This window comes from Hippoglossus hippoglossus, chromosome 4, assembly GCF_009819705.1.
Source record: "Hippoglossus hippoglossus isolate fHipHip1 chromosome 4, fHipHip1.pri, whole genome shotgun sequence".
Taxonomy (NCBI): domain Eukaryota; kingdom Metazoa; phylum Chordata; class Actinopteri; order Pleuronectiformes; family Pleuronectidae; genus Hippoglossus; species Hippoglossus hippoglossus.
In genome coordinates, this window is record NC_047154.1 from 25,260,368 (window position 1) to 25,287,024 (window position 26,657).

General features: G+C 42.0%; 2 protein-coding genes and 1 long non-coding RNA gene across 3 annotated transcripts; 1 reads left to right on the forward strand and 2 right to left on the reverse strand.

The window, feature by feature from the left end:
- Positions 1 to 8,769, forward strand: rgs5a (regulator of G protein signaling 5a). Its single transcript, XM_034583122.1, has 5 exons — positions 1 to 144; positions 871 to 984; positions 2,314 to 2,375; positions 7,094 to 7,260; positions 8,268 to 8,769. The coding sequence occupies exons 1-5, from the start codon at positions 101 to 103 to the stop codon at positions 8,430 to 8,432; spliced, it is 552 nt and encodes a 183-aa protein (XP_034439013.1). The 5' UTR covers positions 1 to 100; the 3' UTR covers positions 8,433 to 8,769.
- A 182-nt stretch (positions 8,770 to 8,951) lies between these two features.
- On the reverse strand, positions 8,952 to 25,652 carry LOC117760252. The gene is made up of 3 exons (XR_004613647.1): positions 25,642 to 25,652; positions 15,474 to 15,481; positions 8,952 to 9,771 (listed from the first exon to the last, which is right to left on the reverse strand). It is a non-coding gene; the product is annotated as an uncharacterized LOC117760252 (long non-coding RNA).
- rgs4 (regulator of G protein signaling 4) lies at positions 17,809 to 22,477 on the reverse strand. The gene is made up of 5 exons (XM_034583121.1): positions 22,312 to 22,477; positions 21,976 to 22,083; positions 20,329 to 20,393; positions 19,016 to 19,179; positions 17,809 to 18,376 (listed from the first exon to the last, which is right to left on the reverse strand). Exons 1-5 carry the CDS (start codon positions 22,353 to 22,355, stop codon positions 18,155 to 18,157), a joined length of 603 nt encoding a protein of 200 aa, XP_034439012.1. The 5' UTR covers positions 22,356 to 22,477; the 3' UTR covers positions 17,809 to 18,154.
- Positions 25,653 to 26,657: the final 1,005 nt, after the last annotated feature.

Sequence of the window (26,657 nt, forward strand, 5' to 3'; positions counted from 1 at the left end):
AGCCAGAGTCAGAGAGGAAAAGTGACTCTGAGACTCACAGTGTGAAAACAGGAAAAACTAACTTCTATTTTAAAAGTTCTGCATCTGAAAGCAACGGAAAATGTGCAGAGGATTAGCTGCCTTACCCCAGACCTGCCGGGACAGGTGAGACCCGCATCATCACGTTACTCCTGTCATGTCTTTAACTAGAGAGATCCTCTGGTGTGGATCTGTGCTGTAAACATCTGAAGACTCTAAGTTATTTTGAATCCACGCTGGTGTCACAGGTGAAGTGTTTCCATCTAAAAGAGCCTTAAATTCAACTTTGGGAAGTTTTTACAACTTAATTTCTGTTTCCTGCAATGTCTTTATCACCTTAAGAACAACATTTCATAGGTGTGACACCGGTTTTCTTATGTAAACTTGTTTTTATTTTGTGCTTTTAATTTTACAAAAATTTGAGCTGATACAGAAACACATTTCTAATGAATTAAATATGTTTTTACTTTACTTTTCATGTAACTGTAAAGCTGGACAATGTTTACACTGGATAAGATTTTTGTGTTTAAATCTAAAAAACAGTCAAACTTGTAAATGTCATAACAGTATTTTCATGTTTATGTTATGAACTGCTTCTCTTCCTCCTTGTTCACCTCTTTTTTTTGGTAGAAAACTCAGATTCTTGTCGCGTTTGTAGCCAACTAACTTTCAAACTTGACAAATCTTACACCTGAGTCATCTCAGTTACTCGTATAAACAGAGTCGTGCTGGGAAGAGGATGATAAATATCTGGAATTCTCGGATAAACATCACGACTGAGTTATCGCTGCTTTCACACCAGAGACGCTGGAAGAAAGACTTTGTCACACGAGCCTGTTTTCTGTCACGCAGGGCCAAGGAGATCAAGTCGAAATTGGGAGTTTTGCTGCAGAAGCCGGAAAATGCCATCGACCTCATCATCCCGTACCCGGAGAAGCCGGAGAAGAAGCCGGAGAAGCTGCAGAAGTGAGTGAGAGAAGATTTTAACCAGATTTAGTGACGGTGAAAGAGCAGAGCAGGTAGAAAATGTGATGATTAAAAGGACGTTAAAGGTTTTCCAGACGCAGACGAGTGAGATTGAAAGTTCCCTCAGAAAAAAGATGAATATCAAACAACAGGCGGAACTGCTTTGCTTCTGTTTTACCCTGAAATAACGTTAATGTAAAGCACAATGTGCAAATTGGTCTTTTTCCACATAATGAAAAACGTATGCATTAAACTTAGATCTTGAGCATTAGACTGAAACTTGTGATTCACCAACGTCACATAATATCATTTAATAAATTCTGGCAATAATCCCTTAAATTTTAAATCTTTGGTTTGAGTTTAGCTCAGTTTTTCCTCACTACCAAACAATAATAATACAAATTTTAGTTAACGCTTTTAACGAAAGACACTTTAAATAAGTTTTTAAAAACAATCTATTCGACTCAAAGCCTCTATTGTCATTGCACAGTGTCCCAGTGCTGCAGAGAGACAGTGAGACACATTACAGTCTCATAAATACATATAAAAACAAACCATAAATAGATTAAAGTATACATTAGTGTATATACTCAGTTGTATTGGACAACGGTAACATCGCACATGTTAATCTTGCACAGTTAAGATAATAATACACTTGGTTCAGTTCCTCTGTTCACCCTGTGGACTCTATATGTGTTATATACCACATTTAAAACAACAAGTGCGTCACAAAGTAAAAGGTCCAACAAGAAAACAGCAACTTGCAATAAATACATCAAAATACCAACAGTAACAATAAGATAAGATAAAAGAAAATAGAATATCTTATATCCTCTTAACTCCGTCTGTTAAACTGGGTTTGGAGTTTCAGCTCTTGAGTCCAGAAGCTCGGACACACGTACACGACCAGACGTGATCCGTCTCACAGGACGTTCTCCAGATCTCGCAGCAGTGAGAGGAGATCAGACGACGCAGTCTGGTTCTGTGAGATCATACGTCACACGTGTGGATATTGAACCGATCCTTGGAAGATTTAAACATGTAGAGGATAATTTACATGAAAACATGTCGTAGATCATAAGAAGAGACTCGTTCGTGGGCTGAGTTGAAAAAACGGATTTGACAGAAGCTTGTTGCTGCCACTTTTTTAGTCTTAAATCAATGTGGATCTTAAAACAGTTGACAAAATGTCCTGAAAACGTTAAATAGCAGCAGCTCACTGGAAAAAGCTGCAAACACTGGAGAAGAATTCAATATTTGAGCTCGTGTTTATTAACTGTTCATATGATTTTTGAGCAGTTTTGCTGATCTGAGGTATTTTGTGTGCAGGCCTGCTCCGGAGGAGGCGGCTCTGTGGCGCGAGTGTCTGGACCGAGTCCTGAGCAACAACTGTAGGTCTACCTCTCTCTCTCTCTCTCTCTCTCTCTCTCTCTCTCTCTCTCTTTCACTTCCCAACACACACACACACACACACACACACACACACACACACACACACACACACACACACACACACACAGTTAATTCCCTGGTGATTAACCTAAATAATATCCTGCCTAGCTCCAAGCTCAACATCAATACAAATACATATATTTTTATGCTTATAATATAATAACTTTTACTTGAATACACTTTTCTTTAATGCTAAACCTTTTTGAAGTGCACTGGAAACCAATGGTGATCTTAACAGCTCTGTAGCAGAGTGACCTGCAGCGTTAAGAGGCCCATTCACAACCAAAGAAAATGACAGTGTTCTCCTAATATTCAACATGACATCCATACAGCCATAAAGAAGCCAATTTAAAAAAGACATGTCTCCCCTTGGGTCCATGCATCTAGCAATATTGATCCCAATTGTTCAGAAAAAAGCCATTCACCAGTTTGACTCTCATGCCCAGCTTCTGTATCTGGGGGAAACATAAATGCCTGGCAATCCCCCAGTCCCCAAAAAACAACGAGGCAATAAACTTATTAAAAAACATACAGAACATTTTGCCACCGGAATGTACAACCAATATGCCAATGAAAACATTTACAGACCGACAGAATCCGGTTTTAACTCGTTATAACTGATTAAAGCAGTAATTTAGATGTAGCTTCTACTCTGTAGCAGAGGGACCTGCAGCGTTAAGAGGTCCTTCACAACCAAAGCTACAGTAAAATGTTGTTTATGTCCATTTGGCCTCAGGTGAGAGTCGTGGAGGTGACACGGCAGCAGAACAAAGGTGCTGTGGAGCACAGTCAAAGTCAAATAGATGGAAAGGGGAAGTTATGTGGACAAAATTTCCATATGTGAACATAATTTGCCAAGCTCATGGAAATCCACTAGTCAAAGATGTCAGACCCAGGGAAAACATCACTGAGGTCGCAGAACTTCATCGGCCGTGTTCGCCCCCGTCATGCAAACAACTTTGTTTTCAGCTGCTGTTCATTTGCATTGATCTTGTGTCCATCCAAATTCATTATGATGTTCTGAGTAAACCTGAAAGTGTCCTTGAGGTGGTCTGGAGAGCTCCGATCAGCACGATGAACCCATGAGGTCCATGCTGTCCCATCTGCTAACATGGATGAGGTGACCTATGTATGACCTATACTGCGGCCAGCCACCAGGGGGTGATGAAGATGATTTGGCTTCGCTTTTGGGAGCTGTCGCATCATCCGCGTCTGCGCGAATGTGAAGCGAATACCACGGATCAAAGTTTAATCCCACAGTTTCCTCGCCACAGGAAGTGAAGCTCTTCCTGTTGACTTTTAATTATATCTTAAATCTAACATCCTTTATCTGTTTAACACGATTAACGAGATTTCTTAAAGCCGGCAGCATATTATCAGAAAGTCGACGTGTTTACAGGTGTAGAAACAAAGCAGGAAATGCACTCGTTGAACTGCAGGTCAATCTTTTTGTTCTGATAATGTCTTTGAAGGACTTTCTTACAAATACCTGAAGGAGACGGCTTCTCACCACACACACACACACACACACACACGCACACGATCCTAAACAAACACTGAGGTAAAGAGGTAAACGAAGTGCACCACAACAAAGCCTCATTATTTTTACACTCTGCCCGAGCTTCTTAATGATACTGACGTCTGCTCTTTGTCCAGCAGGCTGTTTGAGGAACAACACACTTGTCAGGATGTGGTTTCCATAGCAACAATGCAAGATGTTTGCTCGTTCGTTATTTGTATTGTGTGTCGATATCTAATTGGTGTCAAGGAACTCGGGGGAACCAAACAAACACGTCTCTAATCAGCGATTCTGCAGCTTTCAACAGGTTAGATTTAAGACTTAAGACCAAAATGAATCAAGACCTTTTTAAATCAAGACACTATTATTCATTCACAGCATAATAAGATCTGAATCTTTGAGAAAGAGCAGAAACTACACATGATGGCAAAAGGTTGCTCTGAAAAAAATCTCTATCCCTTTAAAAAAGTAGCGTTAATGAACTTTTACATAACAAAGACCTAAATGTACTTAAGATGCATATTCAAGACTTTTAAAGATCACATGGGAAACGTCTTAATATTGTTTTTCCCCTGCTTCTTAAAACAACTTAACTAAACTGTGTCTCTTACATGGATGTTGAGAACATATTGAATTTGGATTATGCGATGAGAACCATCAATCTGCCCGATGAAGAGATTCAGAAGCATCCTGTCAACTTGAAACAGTCACGAGTTTACATTTCACGTGATTTATTCCAGAAACCGAGCAGCAGCAGCTCCAGTGTTTACTTCACAAAGTGCAGAGAAACCCTGACAACCGAGAAGACTGATGATTAACTCCTGGCGGTAATGAGGTTTCGTGCTACGCGCGAACTCCGCTGCTAATACGTCACACGAGTTGGTTCTGTGCGTGGAAACAGAGCCGAGCGCAGATGTTAGCGACGCATGTGAACGGAGCAACAAGCTCGGTGGGTGGCAGGAGATGTTCCTAAGTGGCTCCTTCAGAGAACAGAGAGGTGTGTGTGTGTGTGTGTGTGCGTTCGTGTGTGTGTGTGTGTGTGTGTGTGTGTGTGTGTGTGTCTGTGTGTGTGTGTGCCGGGCCGGGCCGGGCCGCAGAGGTCATGTTGTGGTAACATCTCCAGGGGAAAGTCTAAATGATTCCACCAGCAGAGCTGATTTATTGGCCACTTGCTGCAAACTGCCGCCACAGGATTATCTATCGACATGAGACTTTACATTAACGTGATTCTTTATTGCCTCTTTCTTGTTAATTCCCACGAGAATCTCAGTGAGTTATTTCCCCTCATGTGTAGAACTGCCCCCCCCCCCCCCCCCACACACACACACACACACACACATCCACTCTACAGCAAAACAGCATAATGTAATGTTTATTATGCAACAACAAACGGCTACTGTCAGATAAAAGGCTGCACTAGTAAAACTTGTAAAATAATGTTATATTTTATTATACTTCTGCAAATACTCTTGTAATATTAGTACTAGCTCTATTTTGTTTGTGTATATATATATATATGTGTGTGTGTTTGTGTGTGTGTATACGTGTGTGTATGTATATGTCGAATGGCACAGTTTATTATCACATTAATGACAATATATGTTGAAATTACACACCACCTTAATCATGTCCCATCCACTTCCATGGAGGAGGCGGGGTTTATGACCTGTACTGTAGCCAGCCACCAGGGGGAGATGAAGATGTCATCTATCTTTATATACAGTCTTTCTTCTTTCCCGCTCTCTCTCTCTCTATATATATATATATTAATAATAACTGTTAACAATAAAGTCTAAAACTAATTAAAAAGTCGCTTTAAAACTCAGCTGAATCTCACTGACGGTCAAATATTACAAAACAATTCAATCGTTTGTTGTGGATCTGAAACACACACAGGATTGTCATTAATCCTTTGTGTGTGTGTGTGTGTGTGTGCGTGTGTGTGTGTGTGTGTGTGTGTGTGTGTGTGTGTGTGTGTGTGTGTGTGTGTGTGTGTGTGTGTGTCCTTGTGCTGAAAAAAAGCAGCTTGATTGCGACTCATTTTCTATTCTGAACCGAAGTAGCTTTGAGTAGATTTGAGATAAAAGCCCGAGGCCGCAGCTTATCGTCTGCAGCACATGCTCCTTCACACAATGAGACCTTTCTCTGGCATTGTGTCCAGTTACAAAGGTTTCAGCTCAAATGAGAGATTGTTTTCATCAAACCTTCATTTTGGGATAAACACTTTGTTTTTGTCCAAATCGAACTTTAGACTCCCCCCCCCCCCCCCCCACACACACACACACACACACACACACACACACACACACTTTCAAAATGTCATCGTCTGTTTTCGTCCACTGAATTGTGGTTTAATTATTTTTAACTAAATATGTTTTTATTTCTTCGCCATGGTAACAGTACTTTACTTTTATCACATGGCACTTTGCTCAATACAAACACGATTATCATCCCACTTTTATAAGTCAGTGTTGTTTTTTTGCTTTTGTTTTTCCACCGATTCACGTCTGTAAATCGTGTAATAAAAGCTCTCAGGGCTTTCATTCTGTCAGAATAACGTCTTCTCCGGCCTGGCCTGTGTTATAAATGTTCTGTAATGACTTTGTTCAAACACGACAGGACTGTTGTGAAAAGAGCCGCAGTGCCTACGTGATATTTGACATCCAGCGTGCGAGAGGCGGCGGGAGAAGCAGGTCTCACAGTGTCGTCGGTTCCCTCACACGCAGAATCCAGGAGGAATTTTAATAACAAGATGTTTATCGAGGGTCAAGTCTTCTGACCAGCCGTTTATTAGAAGGAATAAACATCAGTATTAGCATGAGTGATAAACAGTTTTTTTCAAAGAGGCGACACCACCGGCAAACAGCAAGACGAGCATCAGGCGGAGATTCAACTGAACAGCTAAAGTTAGAAACCTTAAAAAGACAAGGGGCGTTGAAACTGTTTTATCGTTTCTTAACTTCGATCACAGAAATCCTAATTAAGGGGTGAGACAGATGTTCAGATGGTCACTGAACGTCTCATTTCATTGAGCCATGTGTGTTTGAAGTGCCACAGAAGTGTCAGTGGGTCTTTGTCATCATGTTGTATTATCTCTTAGTCTCATCTGTTGTGTCCGTTCCTTCCTCCCTCCCCCAGACGGCCTGGCTGCTTTCCGTAGCTTCCTCCAGTCCGAGTTCAGTGAGGAGAACATCGAGTTCTGGACCGCCTGCGAGGACTTCAAGAAGACCAAGAACCCAGGGAAGATGGCCACCAAGGCCAAGAAGATCTACGAAGACTTCATCCAGTCCGAGGGACCCAGAGAGGTCAGGGACTTGAATTACTCCCATGTTTTTTCAGCTTTATACGACTCATGCCAACATTTCAGTTTTGAATTCTCACTTTAAACTGACTGAAAGACTTTGACGCTGGCTCAACCATCAGTCGGATACAAACTCTAAAGAGCGTGCAGCGCAAGGAGAGATTCCTTATTTTGAAATTGATTGATTCTGTGCTTTTTCTGCTCTGCCTCAATTATCCACAGAGCAGTTTGATGAATGCAGAGACACAGCTTCTCTAAATATGTAGATTTCCACATATTATCAACAGTTTCCATTCAGTGAGAGTTAACATCTTTTATCAGTGAGAGGAGGAGGACTACAGGCGAGCTGGAGTGTAAACAGATGAGGTCACAGACAGAGAAGGTTCTGAGACGACGACAAGAAACATGAAGACACGTGACTTCTGAAGAGGAAACAGCGACAGTGACCTGACACCTCTAGTTTCTATGGTTTTTTTAATGATTTAATTTAAGGAAATGAGCTTAAACAATGACCAATAGGTGCAAACCTAACACGGGAACCTCATTTAGAGCCGTGTGGTGTCAAAACAAGATTCTAAAACACCTGTGTGAGTGTGTGAGACCATAAATATCATCATCATAATCTTATTTCAGTGGAAAACAAGTTGTTTTGAGTGACGGCAATTATGTGCATCGATAAAGGTTAATGTCCACACACACGTGGTCATAAACGAGCCACGGCAATAAAACACAGCTTGATACCGGCGAGCGGGAGTGAGTGCAAACACACGTAAAGGAAGTGGCCCAGTGAAAGTTGAAAGTCCTCTCTCTCCCTGATTATTTCTGTCGTCTACTCAGAAAGTGACTCAGATCAGTGCTGCGGCTCATTTTATGTGTTTATATTTAAATTAACTGGTCAGTTAAAAGAAAGCAGAGGTTAATGACAACGATGAAGAGCTATCGTCCTCCTCTTCCTCTCCTCTTCCTCTGGGTCGTCTCTGACAGCAGCTCTTGTCCTTCCTCCTGCCACAGGTGAACATTGACCACTTCACCAAGGACGTGACCCTGAGGAACCTGGTGGACCTCTCCCCCGCGACCTTCGACCTGGCCCAGAAGAGGATCCACGCCCTGATGGAGAAGGACTCCTTCGGCCGGTTCCTCCGCTCCGATCAGTACCAGGAGCTCCTGGTCAACTAAGCAGGAGTCTGAGGAGCGGGCGGGGGGGCGGGTGGGGAGGCGGTGAGGTTTCAAACAGCAGTTACTCAAATGTTTTGGAAATTAATTCTATATATTTTCTTTAATCTCAATATTTCGAATAAACCAAAGTTGTGTTTGAGCGCATGAGAACCAAAGACTTTTATTTTACAAACAAACTAAAAGGTGAAAAAATTATATTTCAAATTCAATGTTTGAAACTGAGCTAAAAGGGCCGACTGCCATTTGGAATAGAACCACCTCCCCATCCAACACACACACACACACACACACACACACACACACACACACACACACACACACACACACACACACACACACACACACACACACACACACACACACACACACACACACCTCTTACCAAATGAGGATTTAAACCTCAGAGGTTGAAACACACACTCAACCCTGTAAGACCCACATCCAAACACATCCCGGTGTGTTTGTATCAAGAAAATACAGAAAACAAAAAAGGATATCTTCTTAAAAATTATTTTATCTTTTTATTTAAATGAGAAAAGGCCAGAATAACATATAACATATAACAATCAGAACATATAACATATAACAATCAGAACAGCTGATTCCCCAAAAACACACAAATGTTTAATTGTGACTGAATAGAAAACATTCAGCAGCTTTATTATATATAAATTAATATAAAAAGATTAATAAATGTTCCATCATTCTGCAGCAAAACCAAACCAAGCTTCCCTTTGTCTTATCCAGACTAATGTCAGCGTGACTTTTCGTGTCAGCGTGACTTTTAAGAGCCTCGTGCTTTTCTCAAGAACTCGAGACGCAGAGTCAAGTGCTTGGGACGGAAATTAGCTCCAACAAAAATAAATGGGAAACTCCAAGTCGTGAGGCATTTATTGTAAACCAGCAGATTTCCTGAATAAATTCCAGCAAGGACCAAATATTTAGTCATTTTAATAAACCAACTTGTAGCACCGCGTCCCGGGAGTGACTAATAACCTTGTCGGCGGCGCGGCGCCCTGTGAGAGAGCGTTCCCTGAGAACAGGGCTGACGAGTTGGGTCGAGCGGGTCGAGCTCTCGGCTGCCACTTAACTGCAAGTCGCTAAGATGGGAACATCGAGTAGGAGGGGATCTCAGAAAGAGACGTGAACAGAGCTGTGGTTTATACAAAGAAAGGTCTTTTTCCCATGTGATGCGATGGTACTGTACGTATCCGTGCCAAAAACTAAATTACTCAGCAGAGCGCAAAACCTCCGCCGAGGCCCAACTGTCTCCTCTGATCCAATCAAACGCAACCAAACCCCCTAAATGTGCATGTTTTTAAATGATTATTATTAAGATCTATGAATTATTTCCTGGGATCTTTATCGCCCGGGCAACACTGGATGTTGACTCTGTCCCAAACACAAGCAACACTTCCTGTACCTGTTTTCGAATTAAAAGCACTTTTAGGCTTTCTGTTGAATCCGTTCATTTGTTTTAAGGTTTTTATTGTTGAGTATGAAGAAGAAGTCGTACCAGAAACCTCAGGCAGCAGCTCCACAGCAGGCATGGATTTAAACAACGCGCACGCACCCGCAATGTTAAAGAATGTGATAAAAATAAAAATATCCTTGATCTGGCCCCTTGTCCGGATCCAGGCCAAAACTTAACAAGCTCCTTCTTGGCCCAAGTTTAAGGGAAATGTGTAGTCGGCAGGATTACTTAAAATCAACAAAGAAAAAAAAACCCAACACAGCGAATGGGAGAAGACATAACGTCCTTGGCGGAGGTCGAATCAGCCATCGACCTGGTTTCAGTGGTAATTTGCGAGTAAAAAAAAAAGAAACATGGGAAACAGGACTTGCAGGTTTCGGCGCCGCACTCCGACAACTCTGGTTTAATCTGAGCTCGTTTTAATTAAAGTCTAAAAACCAAAAGTTTTAAATCACAAAGGATGTGTAGGGGGAAATAATCACACGTTATAATAAATCCAGTATTTTATGTACTTTTCATATTAGTTCACAACGTTAAAACACTTCACACAACAACCACACGTTATAACTCACGAGTATAAACTGTCACTAAACACTGATGTTCACCTAATCTCCACCGAGCTGAGACGGATGTGATGGAGGAGCTGGGGTCTGTGTGCGATGTTGAAAAGCTTTAAAAAATATACACATTAAGTTCATGATGATATTTACTCTGTTGATGCTTTAATTTTCCACATTAAATGAACATTATCTCGATATTCAGCATTTTTTTAAAGCTCTTATTGTTCCCATGACTGCAAATAATCCAGGAATTTAAAGCGTCACAGATCAGGGGGGTGATGGGTGACGTGTTTTTTAAATTAATTTTAATTAAATTCTCTTGTAGCTGCATTGAGGGTTTCCTGTGACACAGATTAACCAGTCTGGCGTCTTTACCCTCACATGCATCAGATCCACACACGATATCAATAAGGGCTTTAACAGTGCTGAGTACATATTATCCCATGTAGCCTCACGTGTATGTTTTGGAGTCGACCACATAAAAAAAAATATATGCATACAATTCCTGAAGATGTATTTATTTTTACGTGTAAATATCGACTATAAGTTAAATGGACGCCTTGATTCTTTGACTGCAGCTGGTGCGGGACTCTGCCCGGAGTCTGTTCTCTGTTATAAAAGAGGAAACATCTGATTTTCAATTGTCACCTTGTTTTTCTTCATAAGATTCCTGAGAATATATATATATTGTGTGTGTTTAATAGAAGAGGAGAAATGTCCCAGTGAGGGCACATGACTGGATTCTTGGCGGCACGGTGGTACAGTGGTTAGAACTCACAGCAAGAAGGTTCTTTGTTTGATCCTGCCGGCCAATCAGGGATTTTGTGTTTGGAGTTTGCATGTTTTCCACAGACGTGTTCCTGAAATGTTCCTAAGAGGCTGAATGTGAGAACACAAATGTCTGATTTAGCTGCTTCGGACATTTTGCATAACTTTTCCTACCAGCTCCCTAGTTAAGTTTTTATGGAAACTTTCAAAGTGAGTCCATGTGAGAACACATGAGGAAAATATCAGAGAGAATTCACCGTGCGAGTGGGCGAGTTTCTGAAGTTTCTCAAAATGTGACGGGTGCATAACTGGGAGCAGAGAAATAAAAAGGAGGAGGCGAACATGTGGAAGACGCAGACGAGGACGTCGACTTGGAAAGATGACGAGTTTCAAGGGATTGGGGCGACGAGGGCTGACGCCGGTGTCGATGTGCTGAAAGCAGAATGTGTACGTCATGTGTGAGGTCTGCTGGACACCAGAGGATATTCAGGCCAAATTTAGACTGGACCCGACAATCGCAAAAATCACAAACAAACAACTAGAAGCCAGTCGATGCCGAAAGTGTGAGGGGTTTACAGATTAATCCTAATGCTACAGATTTAGTCGAAGCCTCCCTGATCTTGAATTGTCAAAATCAAACAAGTTTGTTTTCCACACTCCAGTTCAAAGTCGTTAAAGCTCCTTAAAGTTGATTTACAACTGCCATAAAAACACTGAAGAAGAGTTTCTGGAATTGTCGCTGTGATTGTTTCCTACAAACTGCAAGTGTGTGTTCTGACGATTATAAGATAAAAAATCGGTTAAATCTGTCATAATGTCTCTGGTCGCTGTCGTTCTTTTTAAATCGTCCGATAGCTGAAATTCCTCTTGTGTGCACCAGGCTTAAATTAAGTTTTTAATCGAAATGTAAAGAAAGTTAAGATGTGGCTCGTCTTGGAATGAACTGAAGAAGAAGAACCTAGGATGAGTGAGGGATGAGGTAGAAGGATGAATAGGTGAAGGGAAGGGAAACGGGTGGGTCGAGAAATCTGTGACAAACAGAGCGTGATGGGTGGAGCAGGTATCTGAAGGTTCGCCTGTTGATTACAGGTGAAGTTGATCCTGCTCTCCAGGATCCTCAACTGACTTTCCAGCAAATGTTGGGCGTTGGTCCAGCGATGTCTGAGGAAGACGAACTGGAAACTGAAAACAATCGCTCATAAACTTTCAAGGAAAGTGTCCAAGAAAGCAGACGAGTCTCTGAATCTGTTTTCTGCATTAGCTGAATTGTCCTGGAGAACAAAGTGCGCCACTAAAACCAGGGTGAAGAACCCGAGTGGAAACAGATGCAGCTGAGGAAGCGGCTGCCAACACAAACACTGTCAGAGTTCCGCACGGACGCATCCGTTACCGCACTTTCTACAAATAGCCGGAGAAAGGTCAGATGCTCCCGGTCCCCGAAGGATGCTGGTGACATTTCTTACAAATGTTTTGTTGAGATTCAGACGATGCTTGTACATGTGGTCAAGTTCACGGAGAAAACTTTAAAACTGTGTCGTTCAAAATAAATTCACTGTTTCATGAACTATAATCCAGCCAGAAAACCCTGAATACTGTTTTATTTTCATCTGATTCGTGACCTGATTTTCCTCCAAATGTGCCGGAAAAGACAAAGAGGAAGAATTTCTCATTTCTTTCACAAGGTTTCCACGATCATGTTTTTACAGTTTAATCCAGTTCTTCTGCCTTGGCTGCCGCCCAGAGGATCCAAACCAGCGATCAGACGACGAAGACGGAGACGTCTACGCAGATTAAACAGACTCGTTGGCATCGAGACTTTGGGAAAAAAGCTGATTGGTTTTCCCCAGAGTCTCAAATACTTGTGCTGATGGATTAAGACCATAAAACTATAAATGTCTGTTTGTGTTCACTGCAGCGTCATTAAAGGCCGAGGTGTGTGTGGGCGCTGCAGGAAGCTCAAAGCCCAATTAGCCCCTCGTTAAAAAACACCAAGCGCTCAACAGGTCTCTGATGACAGGGAGCATTTTAATTTTCAAGAAAGAAATAATATCTGTCTTCTAATGTGAGAAAAATAAAAGAACAGTCCGTCATTTCCCCAGTGGCATCGGCAGCTGGCAGCAGCATCCAGCGCTGACGAGGCCGCACCCTCTGGGTCCACGGTCCGTCCCCCGAGTTGGTCAAGGTCTCATCAGACCGAGCTGTCAACACAACGCGCATTTACTCAAGAGCCCAGCTGAGTTTTATTAAAATAACATCGGAGCTTCAGACGATCGTTTCTCATCGGAGAAGAACTAAACGAACTGATGTTGTTCTCTCCGACATGAGAAGTTCTGAAAAACACTGTTGCTCCCTTTATGGCGGGAAACGTGGATTCATGACTTGTTCCCGTTTTAAGAAGCGGAAATTGTGTTTGTTCAGTATGTTTTTATGGGATGGATGATGGATGATTCCTGCGCAGAGACGACAGCTCGGCCTGAGTTCACTCCGCTGCTGCAGCTCTGATCCGATGCGGAGAGAGGATTTTATTTCCCGCACCTGTCGAGTGTCGGTTTGTCTCGGCGGCCTTCATCATCCTTATCAGCTAATCGCCTGCTGATCTGCTGCCTGCAGCTGCTGCTCCTCTTCTCATCGGCTCTCCTGTGCACATACAACAGCCTCTCATCAGAGAAGTGTGAGAGCTTTGTTACAGCCCTGTCGGCCTCTTTATTATTATTCCACCTGCAATATTCTGAAGTGTTTGTAGCCGAGCGTTTCCTCCACACGAAGAAGAAATCCCACCTGCAGAGGAGGCTCAGATCATGTGATGCTAGTTTCCCCTCGGCCTCTTTCGCTCTTCCAAAGTGAATCTGTGATTGAACCAGCAGATTAATTAAAGACGGAGGAGGAGGAGTTGATCCAGTGACATAATGAGGTTCATCTAACAAATGACAAATGAGTCTGAGGCTTCAGGTTTAATGAGGAACAGCGTGATTAAGAGGGAAATGACACTTTCTCCATTAGTTAGGACGACGTAGTTCTGCTTTACTTTATCACTGCAGCTTATTACATGAAATTCCTCTGAGGGCACTTTCACACCGACCTTTAAACTTTATCAGTTTAAATCGTATCAGGTGTGAAAGGTTCATCGCAAAAGAGTTGTTCTCTGTCTGGATCAAACTGAAACATGTCTCGGTTTATTTACATTTTCTGCAGAGATCTGATTTCAGACCAGCTGCAGAAAGTGCCACTTTTCACTATTCGCCTGTTCTTCCACCATGCAAATCATTCTGCTAATGTATGAACAACAACAAATACAGAAGACTACACAACCAACATGATGATATTTATATATAAAGCTAGTAACAGTATGAGGACAGTTAACATGGAGGAGACACATCACGCTGCTGTTGATCGGAAAAAAGAAATAAGAACTATGGTAACAAATGGTTTTTAAAATGTAAATAAAAAGTAAAAAGTACAAATGAACAATATCAGTCCCAGTAATAATGTAGAACTTGTCAAACACACATATCCTCCATCTTTCCATTTATCCAACAACGTCTGTATTGCAGCGATGCATTGAACAATCAGCCTACTTGTAAAAAACAACGACTTAAACATAAATTATGTATCCGCTGTTTGCAAAAGAGTTCTTGTACAGTTATTGTGACAGAGGGACGAACGGCAGTTACACTAAATATGAATCACGATGAAAAGGCATCAGCAGCAAAACATTGAAATCCTAGATTCAAACTACACGTCTCAGCTTTTATTCTGAAAACCCCGGTCGTTAAACACGGTAGTAAAACAGTCCTGTGAACCTCTGTTATCACAACAGAAAACAGACAATGAGATAAATCAGTTTTAACTCTGTTAGCCAAACTTCTCTCAGACAAACCAGAGATCCAGACGTGCACGTACAAACTGCTCGTCCTGAGTGTGTGCACGTGCCCTACGCATGCATGTGTCTGTGTGTACGTGCCTCCTCACATGCATGATCCCATTAGAGCAGCAGATCCTCCTGTCAGGTTTTAATTAGCCGGCTGTGCAGCTGCCGGGTGTCAGGGCCGACCGGAGCGAACGCGGAGCGATAAGCAGGTTTGATTCCTGAGAGTCGGAACAGACTCTGTGTTGCAGCTGCAGGCAAAGACAAGTACACAAACACACGAGTTGTGTAACATAACCCCTACACAAGATGTTGTGTAGGGATAATGGTGAGACCATGCACACCCACACTGGTGAATCTGAATAGAAGAAGACTATTATTACTTTCTGGGATTAATTTCCTGTAGGCACAGGAAGTTGAGGTGGGTCAAAAGTGTATTAAATTAATATAAAACCTGTGATTTTAGTTATGAAGAAAGAAGGAGTTGTGGTGAAATATGTTTCTATCTGAGACGGAGAATTAGAAGTTGAGCATTTTGGTCTCTGAGGTTAAAAGGTTGTTTTCAGAGGTTTAGTTTGCAAAGACTTAATCTGAAGTTTGGTCGTTGCAGATGAAGAGTTGACTTCAACGTGTTCTGGGTTGTGAAAGGTTCCTCAGACCCAAATTAATGTCATGAAAGACTATTCACAGAAATGAAAACCAGCCGATGTTGGAAAGTTGTAGGTGTGCTCTTTAAATTTCAATATGAAAACAAAACTATTGTAAATGTAAGCAATGCATAAAAGACACAAACCTTGGTACAAGAAGATTTATATTCTGTTTTGTTCTCGTCCTGTCGTCTTACAGGCTTTTCCATACTCATCAGAATTAAAATACTTCATGTACCTCCTCTCCATCTACATCTACATGGTATTTTCACCGAAAAACAAATGATCTGTCGCTCACTCGGGTCCAAAACGTCATTGTTTTGATCCAAATTCTTGAAACTGCTCGTCACACAGTCCTACAAACTCCACACTCTCATTTCATTCCAGATGAATTCTCCCAGGCTCACCAGCCTCAGTGGATTCATCACTTTCTTGAGGCCTCCTGCATTTGAGCTGCAGAATCCAAAACCTACAGCGGCTGACGTGCAGCAGCAGAGACTGAAACAAGAATCTGTGCCTGTGCAGACGTGAACGTGCATGTTTTCATTCCTGTTCTATATCTGTGACTTTTCCTTGAGAGCAACATTTACAATTAACGGCCTCTGTTTTCAAAGATTAACACATTGTAGGTCCTCATGGAAAAACTCCTGGAGCACGGCCTCCCCTCCGAGCACCGTAATGAGGCTGCTGGTGAATTATTAACTCAAAGATTTTACAGATTCAGCCTCTATAAAACCATCCAGACGTTTCTTCTTCTATTTCTGTGCCTTTTCTGAGCAGCAAAGCATGCGGCCTGTGAAAACAGTAAATATTTAGACTTGTTTGCGTTTCTCTGCTCGTCAAAGTCCGATGTGCACGAGATTAATTTTAGCTTATTTACTGTATAGTGCGTCATGCTTCTAAATGTGTTGCCCTTAAATAGGCACGAAGTTTGGCTGTGAACGTGCATACGGCCGCGGTAACCACCCCAAACCTCACGGAGGTGAATCCAAACACAGGACAACTTGAGCCGTTGCAGAGGAAAACAAAATCAGGATTGTAAAAGTTGGAGATCACGTTCTGACAGACGTGTGAGTTCTTGAGCCGCTTAAGATTTAAATGTAATAACTGCTCTGCATTGAATTCTTAACAAAACCCCCGTCAGGATTCAAATAATGGGAAACCTGACACTGTGTCTGAGAATGTTTGAAGATTGAATTATTCTCAAAACTCTGTAACCAGGGTTCAGAGAAAAATAAGGGCTTAAAAAAACTGTTAACATTATAGGAAGGTCCTTCATCACTATGGTTGCAATAACAAATACAGAGTAAATGGTTGTTGGGATGATTCCCAGCCGCTGCGCTAGTGTCCTGAACCCTGTTATTCCCAATGGGCATGCTAGTGCCTTGCATCGCGGGTTCCACCACCATATGAGTGTGGGTCAGGGTTTGCCAAATTGCCATTTAAATGCAGTACACTTTGTATTGAGCGCTAATTGTCAAATGTTTGCATGTTAAAAAGCCTCGTGCTGACACGTCTGCAGAAGCTGAAACAAACTCAAAGTTCAGATTATCCATCACATGATTTTATTCGTGATATAGTCACAGATTTGATACGACAATAACTTAATATGATAAAAATCTACGTGGGATAGTTTACATTCTAAGTTTACCACAAGCCATCGAATTTACTGCAGGTTGTACATCAACGTCATCCAGCAGCTGGAGCACAAAGAGAAAAAGACTACGCTAGTATTGTTGGAACAAATAAACATGTGCACATCAGCTGCTCTGGTTTATTCGTATTCTTTTTTATTTTTGAAAATGTATAAATATCATCTTACAGTCTCATAAATACAACATTTTAACACTGATGGGTAAGACACTGAACATTTATCCATGTTGTCGTCACATACAATCAAGTCGGGTCATTCTTTACATTTCAGAGACGTAACAACCTAACATCATCGTTATCGGGATACGAATGACAGGAGGTTTGTATGGAGGCGTCGCCCTTGGGTGGAGGTAGCGTTAGATTGTTTTCCTGTCGTCGGCGTCAACGTAACCTCGACGTGACGCGGAGAGCAGGTCGTGTTTTTTGCAGAAGCAAATGTTTTTAACCTCATCTGTATTTATATATCGTGAAGTGACATATGAAATATTTAAATCAGACACAGGGGACGGGGGAATACGCACAGACAGTGGACATAACACGGCAAAACCCCGTAAAGGACCAAAGACATCCAGGAATTAATGAAAGGTATCAAAAAAAGAGAAATAGAATCTCGACCACATCCCACGTGAACCTTTTCTACGTCACCTTCTAAACATCTGATTCTTCTAAACTCTAAACACACACGGAACAAACCGATCTGGACCAGGTTCTCTTGTACGTTTGCAGTCTTCTTCTTCCCTTCTTTCCCTTCGCGTTCAGGCGCCGCCAGTTAACACCTGCCTGTTCTCCGCACAGTCACAGTTTTTCTTCTCTTTCTTCTGCAGCAGATCCTGGATCAGCTTGGAGTTGAGGAAGCGTCTGTAGGAATCTTTCTCCATCAGGATGTAGATCATCCTCTGGGCCTTGTCGAAACAGGACGGGCAGGTGTGCTCCAGGTTCTGCCTCGTTTCCTCCCTGGTCGCTGCGTCTAAGTTCACCTGGAGACAACGAGGAAGAGGGACGGTAAATAAACTTGAGAACTTAGCACTGACATGGCGTGAGACCACTGGAGGAGCAGTTCCAGTATCGATACTGGGTGAACTGGGCTTTATGTGCAATAACATAATCCATACACATCTTTATAAAAAAAAGCTTTTATCATGTGATGTCTATTGCTTCTATTATCTGTATCTTTATTATTATTATTACATTCGGAGTGAGTTTCATATTGTTTGTTGTTAATCACTTTGTTACTCGTATTGAAAAGTGCTGTGCAAATAAAAAAAACTGGATTTTGTGAGAACTAATTCTTTATGGTAAAACGATAAAGGATGAAAATATGAAAGGGTCATAAATGAAGTGTAAACTCAGGTGGAAAGTGTTTTTTATCCACGTTTTGCGTCTGACATTCTGCGACAATGATGAAATCCAAGAGTTAAAACCTTTTTAATGAGGCAGCTCAGTGAGACGTCATTAGTGCTGCAGCGTTATTCATTATGTCCCCAGACTCAAGTGTTGATTCACTGAAGGGGAATGTGCGGTCGCATTAATATGATTTATAAAAAGTGTTTGCAGCTCTCAACTTTACTTTGAGCCTCTTTCTGGTTTACCCACATTCACCATTACAAACTAATCACCTCATTAGGGGCGTCGGCCTCCATATATTGCCGGTAGATCTGCTTGGCTCTGGTCGCCAGCTTGGACGATCCTGTCTTCTTGTATCCCTCACAGGCGAGCCAGAAATCCAAGTTCTCCTCGCTGAACTCTGACCTCAGGAAGTTGCTGAAGACCCTGCGACCGGCTGACGAGGGAAGAGGAGAAGAAAAAGTATTTCTGTTAAATATCAATTTCACCTTTTACAGAGACATGAAGTGAAGGTGCAGAGCTCAAAAGCTTGAAAGGAAATAAACACACGAACAATAGCACAATTATAATGTGCAATTCCATTTTATCCCCAAGAAATCACCACAAAATCCAGCAGCGATAATTGCAACCTGCCTTTTCGGATACAAGTAATCACACGACTTGAAGAAGACATCACACACGGATCTGAGGCTTAGTTTGAAGGATAGAGGAGGCTTCTGAGGCCACGACGAGATAAAGTGAAGATCAGGAAAAAAACGAGAGCTGACGGATGAAGTCAGGAAGACATGACGATGTCAGAGGTCAGCGAATGAGATCATGGAACAGAGGAGGTCAGTACTCAGCTGGTTCCCGCGAGGCCATTGCTCCCAGTTTTGTGTCCACGCACACACACAGTGTAATTCTCTGAGGGATTATGCACACACACACACACACACACACACACACACACACTCACACACACACACACACACACACACACACACAGATGTATACACAGTACTGGTCAGTGCGTCCTGAGGGGCCTCTGACGAGTGTCTCCAGACACGTAGCAGAAAACCAGGGCCTGAGAACACGTCAGAGAACGTGTGTGTGTGTGTGTGTGTGTGTGTGTGTGTGTGTGTGTGTGTGTGTGTGTGTGTGTGTGTGTGTGTGTGTGTGTGTGTGTGTGTGTAGACACAGTCGGAGCTCAAGTTTCCTGTTTCAATTCCGTTAACTTTTCTTTAACAACATTAACAAAGCCTTTCGTGTGTCGGGTGGATCTTTGCAGGATGCTGCTGCTGCTGAATGTGCACAATTCAAAAAGCCGAAAAATCTTTTGAAAATCTTCTGAATCCTTCCAGGAAGCATTAGCGAGGAATGTGAAGGTCGAGGCCTCGTCTGATAATATTCCCACAACTGCAGCAGCATCATGTCACGAGACAATTTATCATGTTTAGTTGTTTGATATATATATATATAAATAAATCAACCCCAGGAGAGAATCTGCATGACAGTGAATGTCAGTGTTATTAGAATCAGACCAACTCCTGTGGGATTCGCTTTGGACTTAGTTTTAATAATAATGAGCTTTGTATTCAACACTTACTGTCACTGTTCACGACGTGGCTGAAGGACTCTTTCCATTTCTTCACCTCAGTTACGGTCGGAACCCTGAAACACAGATAAACAGGTTTTTAAAAACAGTTGCATGACTCTGCACTGCACAGAGACGCACACAATCTGTGTTCAGGGCGAGTTCGGTGGGATTTTGAGTGTATAAAACCATATTAATACAGTTTATTAAGGTTTTTAAGTAAAGATTAGGACTTTGATTCTAACCGGCTCATGAAGAACAACGAGAACCTTCCAGAAGGGAACCTGAGGTCATTGAGGCTGGACCGAGGCCACAACACGACGTCATGTGTTCCTACGCAAACCAGATCCGATATCAGGAATTACGCTACTTCCAGAAACGGTAATTAAGTTTCAAATTAATATCATGATAGCCATTATGAATTTGTTCCCATGGTAACACAAACCAGCATCTGCTACGGCAATTACAGCTCGAAACAAAGCGTCACAGATCCTCAAAATACGGAAAGGAAGGTGCAGGAAGCAGGAAATCATCTATCATCTATTTTCAGCTGCGGTTTGTCACTGAGAGCGTCACATCCACTCGTTCACCTCTTCTCTCATCATCCCTTCATCTCTCTCCAAAACAAACTGAGATGATCCCTCATTGAACTGATTCGTTCAGCGACACGTCAACATGACACCGGGTCAAAGTCAAGGACCTGATCAAGTTTTGAGTCTTGAGCAGGAAAAGTAAAGTGTAGGAGGATGGATCAATGACCTGCAGGGATTTCAAGTACTTTTATAATCAGGGAGACGAATCTTCTCAGAGGCTTTGAACACAAACACCTTCCAGGGTTTCAACATTTTTAAATGTAAGACTTTTTTAAGATCATAATGATTCAAATTAAAGAGCTAAGTCAAGTCCGACAGATATGAAGGAAGATCAGCGTTTTAGAATTACATACACTTGATCATAATAGTAGAGAACAACCCTGGAAAACATCACGTTATCTCTCAAACTAATATCCACAGACAATGTGTGGAGATCAATTTGTATTATAGACGATCAGTTATCAGTTCCACATCGGTCTTAATTGTAGTTTTATCTCACTGTGCTAACATCTGAGGAAGAACCACAACACACAGTGACAACACAAACTCTGCATGACGACAACAGAAGCAGTGTCAAATGAACATAACTGACCAAAACATATTTAAAACCTAGTTCGTCATATTTCAACATATTCAAGGCTTTTTAAGGCTGAGTGTTTATGTATCAGTTATCAGTTCCACGTTGGTCTTAGTTGTAGTTTTATGATATATGTGAAAAAACAACTACAACAGAGACATACATGCCACCGAAACATTTCTTTTAAAATAAACCTTATTTTAAAGCACGGCTGAAGTTCCTTCATCATATTTCAACATATTTTTGAGGAGTAAAATGTGTATTCTTGGATTGTAGCCTTTTTAAGACCCTGCAGAAACTCTGCCGTTACAGCTGCACCTCCACATGGAGAAGCAACTCGTGAATTTCCTTTTTGACGCAGCACACAGAGCCCCTCGACAGACGCATGCATGGAGAGTTTATCGTTTTGATCATGAGCTGGGTGAACGTGGTTAAATTAGCTCCATTCATTAAACCCACTGTTCCCAGTGACAGATTAGTTCCTCTGACCTCTTCGCAGCAGCAGCAGCAGCAGCAGCGACGTTCGTCTCCTTCTTCTGATCTGCAGCTTGAGGTTCAGGCTTCTGCAGTAAGAAGCTTATTTTGTGCTTGATGGCACTGTGGAGAGGCAGGTGAAAGGGGGGGGGGGGGGGGGGGGGAGTTCAGGTTGTTTTCATGAAGATCTGCATCTAATAAACAATTATTTAGCTGTTGTTTCAAGTCACAGACTGATTTAAAACAGTTTAAGTTTCATTTAAAATGAAAAATGAGCAGAAAATCATCCTCAAACGTTCAAAACCTCCGTCTTCCTCCCGTTATCTTTGCAGCAGACCGAACAGATCTTACCTTTTCAGGCAAGTTGCAGGAAGTGTTGTGAGTCCTCTACACATGGCAACAGAGTTAGAAATCCAAAGTCATAGCTGTTGTAGACAAGAGAGTGGGACAGCTGGCAGCATCGTTCTTCGGTGTTCGACAGCAGGCTGTGGGTTGTCTCCACCCCCCAGCACACAGGGCTTTATACCTTCAGTGTGCACGCTGACAAGGAAGACCGACCAATCACAGCAGACACACGGAGAAAGGAGGCAGAGGCAGAGAGGATGGAGGGAAAGTTACAGCCGGCGGGGATTGTGTGCAACCAAAACAAAAGGTTTTTTCCACTGAGGGAGGAATCCAAGAAGAGATTCATCAGGTTTAAGTGTTGTTGCTCAGAGACGAGGTCAGAGACGAGGTCAGAGACGAGGTTTGGTTGCTTGTGCAAATTGTTTTTACTTGTTTGTATCAACTCTAATTTCCGGTGGCACGTCCAAAAAAAAATGCTTGTGTCGATCATCTGTGTAACTACAGGCAGGTTCTAACTGTTTGTTGTGATTGAAACACGATCAGCTGGTTTCAAAGTGGACGTTCATGATCAATGTGAAACAAAAGAAGAATCAACGATGGGACCTGGACCAAGAAGGAACTTGTGGATCCAGGGATTTATTTTTATTACTTTCTGTCGGTCGCACTCCAGCAGATTGAAACTTTCCCTCAAAACTCTTCCTTGTCACTAAAAATGTGTTTTAATGTAGCTCTACCTCATTGTGTGCCTGCATCCACCGTCACAGCGCCCCCTGCAGGAGAGAAGCTGCAGGAGAAACATTGTAGTAAAGTAAGTAATAAAAGACAGAAAAAGAACGATTATAATAACAATAACATATTGGTGTGTGTGTGTGTGTGTGTGTGTGTGTGTGTATGTGTAAATTGCATAAACTCTAACCCAATAGATCGGATTTCAAAGTCCCGCAGATCACTCTCTGATCCATGCATGAAAACAAACATGACCTCACTGTGTCCGTCTCCGTGACCTCATGTCTCACGCCTGTCGGCCTGAACACGTTTTCCTTTGATCCGACGCCTCAAAAGCAGCTTTTCTTTCCCTCTCACGTTCGAATCATGGACGACTCCGAACGAGAGCGTGAACTCGGACTGTGGCCAAAGAGAATGGATGACAATCGGTGATGAGGTCCCAGTGGAGGTTCGTGGGCCCTGACTGATGCACGAGTCTCTCTCGTCTGGCCTCATGGTGCAAATTTCATCTCCTTTGGACGACATTTGTGTTTTTTCATTTTTACACATGAGGCAAAATGCACTTCAGCTGGATTCCCTCCTCCATGTAAACCTCCGGGACACGACCAGTCTCTCCTTGTGATGCCAACTTCTTGTCAATTAATGGAGTTGTTGTGTTTAATGTTGTTGTCTTTTATGTAAACGTTTCTTTTAAATGTGTCAGTTTGGATGTGACATGTTGTGTTTGTGTTATGTTCTATTCTATTCTATTTCTATGTGTCCTAAATAAAGAAAAAGAAATACACTGTTTATGATGCCACCATGATGAAAATCTATAAATAAAGATGACGTCATTTGGACTTTGTGGAGTAGTGATCCGGGGGGCGGAGCCACAGAGTCAAGGCCCCCGTCGATACACAAGCTCAACCAATCACGAGTCAGTCCCAGGTGTCAATCATTATGTTTCACCCCATTTTTTTTATATCAACAAATAACTAATTAAAACCAAACTTATCAGAAACACTTGAACAAGCATCAAATGACAGAAACCATCAAATTACAAGACAAATTTCCATTTTTTTATTCTTTCAAAAGAACATTGAATTCAATGTGATTCCCGAATATCTATCAAATCATTCCTTAGTATTACATCACAGTTTATTTATTTCTTCCTTGTGAACATTCGCCGTGAGCTTGTGGTCAGTCTGGTTCTTTGTTTCTGGTTCTTTGTTTCTGGTTCTTTGTTTCTGGTTCTTTGTTTCTGGTTCTTTGTTTCTGGTTCTTTGTTTCTCCTTCAACGAGCTGCGACGTGTCCGGCTGCTGCAGAGCGAGCGAACCTTAACGAACAGAAACGTGTTGTCCTCTCGTCACAGTTTGTTTCTCAGGACAATGGCACTAAAATAACCCTGTTTGGTTTTCTGTCAACGAGGAGCTAATGAGGAGCAGCAGCAGAGGCCTGTGAGTGTGTGTGTGTGTGTGTGTGTGTGTGTGTGTGCATCTCATCAAGCTGCAGCAGCTAAACACAAACACGCTGGCGTCAGGTGAGAGCTGCTGAGCGACTCCAACAAACAACACACACTAAGATTGAAACACAAAAATAAAACGTGTGATAGAAAGATATAAAAAGACGACAGCTTGAACTTCAGATTCTGTTTTTCATTTTGCATGGTGATGGTTTGTTATCCCCGGTGTTTTGAGAAGAAGAGAGATTTTATCTATGTCACGAGTGTCTTTCTTTCTTGGAGGAATTCTCAATTGTTTTTATTTCACTAAAATCTGTGATACCGAAAGATTATGCACATCAATAAAACATACTTTCAAACCACCAATCTTAAGAACAAGAAATCCTGTTTCATGGTAACTGTAGCTCCCATGAGTTATTTCACAACAGCCTCCTCCTGGGTGAGAAGAATCCTCCTCTACTATCTGCTCAGGTCAGCGAGTTGTTTCCAAAGCAAAACTTCTCACCGCTCCTGTTTTCACCAAAACAAGTGAGAGGAGTGAAACCGGCAACACTGCAAGTTATTTCTGGTAACAGCTCGGGGGGGGGCAAAACAAAACAAACAGTGTTTTTAAAGGGAACAATGTGCATCATATATTCATATCAAACTCTGACATCGTTATCGCTTGTTTGCAGCGCGGCTTCGACAAGGAGCTCTGGAGAGAAGGGACAGTAACAGGCGGTGACATCATACATTTAAAATGTCCACATTACGGTCAAACTTAACATTCACAATATGAAGGACATGTCCCCAACCTGACCTGAGGTCAGTGAGATTCATTTACCTCAGTTGTTATGTATGTCTCAACATTTTCCTTATCTTATCTTATCTTGTCTTATCTTATCTTACCTTATCTTATCTTATCTTATCTTATCAATTGTTTTTATTTCACTAAAATCTGTGATACCGAAAGATTATGCACATCAATAAAACATACTTTCAAACCACCAATCTTAAGAACAAGAAATCCTGTTTCATGGTAACTGTAGCTCCCATGAGTTATTTCACAACAGCCTCCTCCTGGGTGAGAAGAATCCTCCTCTACTATCTGCTCAGGTCAGCGAGTTGTTTCCAAAGCAAAACTTCTCACCGCTCCTGTTTTCACCAAAACAAGTGAGAGGAGTGAAACCGGCAACACTGCAAGTTATTTCTGGTAACAGCTCGGGGGGGGCAAAACAAAACAAACAGTGTTTTTAAAGGGAACAATGTGCATCATATATTCATATCAAACTCTGACATCGTTATCGCTTGTTTGCAGCGCGGCTTCGACAAGGAGCTCTGGAGAGAAGGGACAGTAACAGGCGGTGACATCATACATTTAAAATGTCCACATTACGGTCAAACTTAACATTCACAATATGAAGGACATGTCCCCAACCTGACCTGAGGTCAGTGAGATTCATTTACCTCAGTTGTTATGTATGTCTCAACATTTTCCTTATCTTATCTTATCTTGTCTTATCTTATCTTACCTTATCTTATCTTATCTTATCTTATCTTATCTTATCTTATCTGATCTGATGTTATCTGATCTGGTCTACCTGGGTGGGGGGGGGGGGGGTAAAGCATCCCTACTGGCCAGTGGCTGTATCTGCAAGGGGAAGAACTGTTTATAAATCGAATCACTTTTTATTATCTCTTTAATTTATTACGTGAATTAATTTTTCCCGATGCACAAATGTTGGAGACCCTGTTCGGTGGAAACTTAAAGATCACAGATTTTAGGAGTAAAAACGATTTCAGATTTCTGTTAATGGCCCTAAAGCCAAGTTTGACGCCTGCTGTAGTTTAAAATGTTCTAAAACGGGTATAAAATGCTGTTAGACATTTAAATTACTACAAAAATCATGAATGTTGTGCTGCATTTAATATGACAACAATATGACAACTTCCCGGCATCGACCTGACGAGAGCAGCTGTTCTATGAAAACGTCCCACATGGTAACTCTGCAGATGTTTTTGTGCCGTGACAGTTTGAACACCGGCTGGCTCCGACAGTAAAGACTTGCTCAGGGTTTAGCGTGAAGACAGCTTTCATCTCCTCCCCTGAGCCGTGGCCATTTGCATAACCAAGCCAGGCTAAGAGTTTTCTAAATGACCCGTAGCCCAGAACTCCCGGTGCTGCGGCGGAGGAGGCGAGGTGAT

Bases quoted from the DNA above. Each gene is read 5' to 3' on its own strand.
- rgs5a (XM_034583122.1), top strand. From the start codon at position 101: ATGTGCAGAGGATTAGCTGCCTTACCCCAGACCTGCCGGGACAG. The intron at 145-870 runs GTGAGACCCGCA...TCTGTCACGCAG, and splicing joins CCCCAGACCTGCCGGGACAG to GGCCAAGGAGATCAAGTCGA. The intron at 7,261-8,267 runs GTCAGGGACTTG...CTCCTGCCACAG, and splicing joins AGTCCGAGGGACCCAGAGAG to GTGAACATTGACCACTTCAC.
- rgs4 (XM_034583121.1), bottom strand. From the start codon at position 22,355: ATGTGTAGAGGACTCACAACACTTCCTGCAACTTGCCTGAAAAG. The intron at 22,084-22,311 runs GTAAGATCTGTT...GCCTCTCCACAG, and splicing joins CCTGCAACTTGCCTGAAAAG to TGCCATCAAGCACAAAATAA. The intron at 18,377-19,015 runs GTGATTAGTTTG...CGTTGTCTCCAG, and splicing joins AGGCCGACGCCCCTAATGAG to GTGAACTTAGACGCAGCGAC.